The sequence below is a fragment of the Onychostruthus taczanowskii genome, unplaced genomic scaffold (assembly GCF_017590055.1).
Source record: "Onychostruthus taczanowskii isolate IOZ18803 unplaced genomic scaffold, ASM1759005v1 scaffold112, whole genome shotgun sequence".
NCBI classification, from domain to species: domain Eukaryota; kingdom Metazoa; phylum Chordata; class Aves; order Passeriformes; family Passeridae; genus Onychostruthus; species Onychostruthus taczanowskii.
Genome location: NW_024497852.1, coordinates 607,459 through 611,870, shown reverse-complemented (window position 1 = coordinate 611,870; position 4,412 = coordinate 607,459). Strand labels below are relative to the sequence as shown.

At 62.8% G+C, this 4,412-nt stretch overlaps 1 protein-coding gene across 1 annotated transcript in view; it reads right to left on the bottom strand.

Moving 5' to 3' along the window:
• Positions 1 to 32: 32 nt before the first annotated feature.
• Positions 33 to 4,412, bottom strand: part of LOC121347289 (ras-related protein Rab-3A) — a 5,786-nt gene continuing 1,406 nt past the window's right edge. Inside the window, exons 2-6 of the mRNA XM_041425850.1 lie at positions 2,245 to 2,472; positions 1,582 to 1,700; positions 1,370 to 1,494; positions 722 to 985; positions 33 to 188 (exon numbers count right to left, since the gene is read on the bottom strand). Of these exons, the coding sequence (XP_041281784.1) occupies positions 795 to 985; positions 1,370 to 1,494; positions 1,582 to 1,700; positions 2,245 to 2,472 (663 nt within the window). The 3' untranslated portion in view covers positions 33 to 188; positions 722 to 794. The remainder of the gene's footprint in view (positions 189 to 721; positions 986 to 1,369; positions 1,495 to 1,581; positions 1,701 to 2,244; positions 2,473 to 4,412) is intronic.

The window sequence follows — 4,412 nt, the reverse complement described above, 5'->3', positions numbered from 1 at the left end:
TGATTAAAAGCAGAATGGAGGAGGGGGGGGAGGAGTTTTCTACCAGCCCAGGCTAAAAAATAAATTAAGGGGTGGGGGGGCATAACCTAATGAATTGGGGTGGGGGGCTCCTAGAGGGGCCGCAGCCCTTTCGGAGGTATCAGCAGCAAAAGCCCCCGCGGGACCCCCAAGAGGAGGAGCTCGTGGGGGTGGGGAGGTTTTGGGGTGCACTGACCGGTTTTTGGGGGGGTGGATTTTTGGGGAGGGGGGGTGAGCTGGCCCCTAGCAGGCACAGTCCTGGTGGGGGGGGGCCTGCTGGTCCGTGAGCTGGGGGCCCTGCTTGGCGCCGGTGACGGCGGGGTCGGCCGTGTCCAGGGACTCCGACATCTTCTCGCAGATGATGTCCACCAGCCGCTCGAAGGTCTGCTTCACGTTGATGTTGTCCTTGGCGCTGGCCTCGAAAAACTCAAACCCTGAGGTGGGGTGGAGTGGGGAACGAGGGGGACAGAGGGACAAAATGGAGGAGGACAGAGGGACAAAGTGGAGGGGGACAGAGGGACACGCACGCGCGTCAAAGCTGCGTCCGAGCGTCCGACCTCACACGGCTGCTCCTCCTCCTCCTCATTCAATATTTAAAGGGTTTGTAACCTGCCCCCCACCACCCACAAAATCCCCTTTTTCCCACCCAAAGAACCCCCCCAGATAGCCCCCGCGGGACCCCCAAGAGGAGGAGCTCGTGGGGGTGGGGAGGTTTTGGGGTGCACTGACCGGTTTTTGGGGGGGTGGATTTTTGGGGAGGGGGGGTGAGCTGGCCCCTAGCAGGCACAGTCCTGGTGGGGGGGGGCCTGCTGGTCCGTGAGCTGGGGGCCCTGCTTGGCGCCGGTGACGGCGGGGTCGGCCGTGTCCAGGGACTCCGACATCTTCTCGCAGATGATGTCCACCAGCCGCTCGAAGGTCTGCTTCACGTTGATGTTGTCCTTGGCGCTGGCCTCGAAAAACTCAAACCCTGAGGTGGGGCGGAGTGGGGAACAATGTGGAGGGGGACAGAGGGACAAAGTGGAGGGGGACAGAGGGACACGCACGCGCGTCAAAGCTGCGTCCGAGCGTCCGACCTCGCGCGGCTGCTCCTCCTCCTCCTCATTCAATATTTAAAGGGTTTGTAACCTGCCCCCCACCACCCACAAAATCCCCTTTTTCCCACCCAAAGAACCCCCCCCAGATCCTCCCCCCAGCATCTCTCAGAGAGTTTAAGGTGTGCAGCGACTCCGGTGTCTCACCAGGTGCCGCCGCCGATGTCACAGCGGAGCGATTGCACGCAGGGAATTAAGCCCTTAATTAAATTAATTGTGGGCTGGCAGCCGTGGTGGGGGGTTCCCCCTCCCCAACTCACCCAGGTGCTCGGCGAGCTGGCGTCCCTTCTCCGAGGAGACCACGCGTTCATCCTCCATGTCACACTTGTTCCCCACCAGCAGGACCTGGGCGTTGTCCCAGGAGTAGGTCTTGATCTGGGTGGACCTTGGGGAAGGGAGAGGGGGGATCAGAGGTGTGGGGAGGGGGCGGCTGGGGCGGTTTGGGGTGCCCAGAGCCCCCCGTGGGGCTCACCAGTCCTGCACGGCGTTGAAGGACTCCTCGTTGGTGATGTCGTACATGAGGATGAAGCCCATGGCCCCGCGGTAGTAGGCGGTGGTGATGGTGCGGTACCGCTCCTGCCCGGCCGTGTCCTGGCCAGGGACAGCAGAATGTCACCCCCAGGGATGAGGTGACACCCTCCCCCGGGGCCAGCGGGTGCATGGGGGCAGATCCAGCCCCAGCCTGGGGCAGCTCCACACTGACCATCACCCCAGCAAGCATTATCCCACAGTGACCACCACCCCTAGTGACCATCACCCCACAGTGACCACCACCCCTAGTGACCATCACCCCACAGTGCCCATCACCCCTAGTGACCATCACCCCTAGTGACCATCACCCCACAGTGACCATCACCCTTCACTGACCATCACCCCACAGTGACCACCACCCCCATATCAACAATCCATCACCCCCACCCCACACTGACCACCACCCCAAGTGACCACCACCCAAGCAAGCATTATCCCACAGTGACCATCACCCTTCAGTGACCACCACCCCTCACTGACCATCACCCCCACCCCTCACTGACCACCACCCTCACCGTGCATCTCCCCCCACCAACAATCGCCCCCTCCCCATCAGCCCAGCCCAGCCCAGGGCTCTGGGGGCACCCCGAGGGTCTCCCCTCACCCAGATCTGCAGCTTGATGCGTTTGTCGTTCCGGTAGATGGTCTTGACCTTGAAGTCGATGCCCACAGTGCTGACGAAGGCGGGCGTGAAGGAGTCGTCGGCGTACCGGAACAGGAAGGAGGTTTTCCCCACGCTGCTGTTGCCGATGATCAGGATCTTGAACATGTAATCGAAGTTCTGGTCCGAGGATTCCTTCTGCCCATAGCGGGAGTCAGTAGCGGACGCCATCTGCAAGGTGGGGGAGAGGCCGTGACGGTGCCGGGCCCCGCTCGGAGCCGTTTCCCAGCATGGATCGGGAACGTTTTGGCTCAGGATGGGCGATGGAGCGGCCATCGATGGGTCACTGAGCCCCGAAGGGCTCGGAGAGGCCACCTCCTGTCACCCGCAGAGCGGGGACCCGCGGCGTGTCCACGGGAATGTGGGGCACGTGGCCCCCGGCACTTGCCACAGCCACAGAGATCTGCCGTGGCTGCCAGGAATTGCCACAGCCACAGAGATCTGCCACGGCTGCCAGGAATTGCTGTGGCTGCCAGGAATTGCCACGGCCACAGGGATCTGCCATGGCTGCCAGGAATTGCCATGGCCACAGAGATCTGCTGTGGCTGCCAGGAATTGCCACAGCTCCCAGGAATTGCCATGGCCACAGAGATCTGCTGTGGCTGCCAGGCTTTGCCACGGCTCCCCGGAATTGCCACAGCTCCCAGGAATTGCCACGACTCCCAGGAATTGCCATGGCCACAGAGATTCACCATGGCTTCCAAGCTTTGCCGTGGCTGTCAGGATTTGCTTTGGCTGCCAGGAATTGCCACAGCTCCCAGGAATTGCCATGGCCACAGAGATCTGCTGTGGCTGCCAGGCTTTGCCACGGCTCCCCGGAATTGCCACAGCTCTCAGGAATTGCCACGACTCCCAGGAATTGCCATGGCCACAGAGATCTGCCGTGGCTGCCAGGAATTGCCACAGCCACAGAGATCTGCCACGGCTGCCAGGAATTGCCATGGCTCCCAGGAATTGCCAAGGCTGCCAGGAATTGCCATGGCCACAGAGATCTGCCGTGGCTGCCAGGAATTGCCACAGCTCCCAGGAACTGCCACGGCTCCCAGGCTTTGCTACGGCTCCCCAGAATTGCCACAGCTCTCAGGAATTGCCACGACCACAGCTCCCAGGAACTGCCACGGCTCCCAGGCTTTGCTACGGCTCCCCAGAATTGCCACAGCTCTCAGGAATTGCCACGACTCCCAGGAATTGCCATGGCCACAGAGATTCACCATGGCTTCCAAGCTTTGCCACGGCTGCCAGGATTTGCTTTGGCTGCCAGGAATTGCCACAGCTCCCAGGAACTGCCACGGCTGCCAGGATTTGCCGTGGCTCCCAGGAATTGCCGTGGCTCCCAGGAATTGCCACGGCTGCCAGGAATTGCCGTGCTTGGCTGCCAGGACTTGCCACAGCTCCCAGGAACTGCCAAGGCTGCCAGGATTTGCCGTGGCCACAGAGATTCACCATGGCTTCCAAGCTTTGCCACGGCTGCCAGGATTTGCTTTGGCTGCCAGGAATTGCCACAGCTCCCAGGAACTGCCACGGCTGCCAGGATTTGCCGTGGCTCCCAGGAATTGCCGTGGCTCCCAGGAATTGCCGCGGCTCTCAGGAATTGCTGTGGCTCCCAGGAATTGCCGTGGCTCTCAGGAATTGCCATGGCTCTCAGGAATTGCCGTGGCTTTCAGGAATTGCCGTGGCTCTCAGGAATTGCCGTGGCTGCTGGGATTTGCTGTGGCTCTCAGGAATTGCCGTGGCTCCCGGGATCTGCCGTGGCGCTGGGGGTGCGGCCGGGGCGCCGCAGCCTCTCCCGCATCCTCCCGGTGACAAAATGGCACCGGCGGCGGAGCCCCCGCACGGCGCGGCCAGCGCGGTGACAGGGAGCCGGGGGGTGCCACACGGAGCCGGGGGTGTCACAGGGCATCGGGGGGTGTCACACGGAGCCGGGGGGTGTCACGGGGCACCGGGGGGTGTCACAGAGCACCGGGGGGAGGGCGATGCCAGGCAAGGGGACACAGAGGTGGAGTAGGGGGCTGCGGGATGGAGCCCAGGGATGCGGGGAGCTCGTGGAGGGGGGGCAGGAATGGGGTGCTGGACGCTGCTGGGCATTTCGGGGGGCTGGTGGAGGGGGGGGG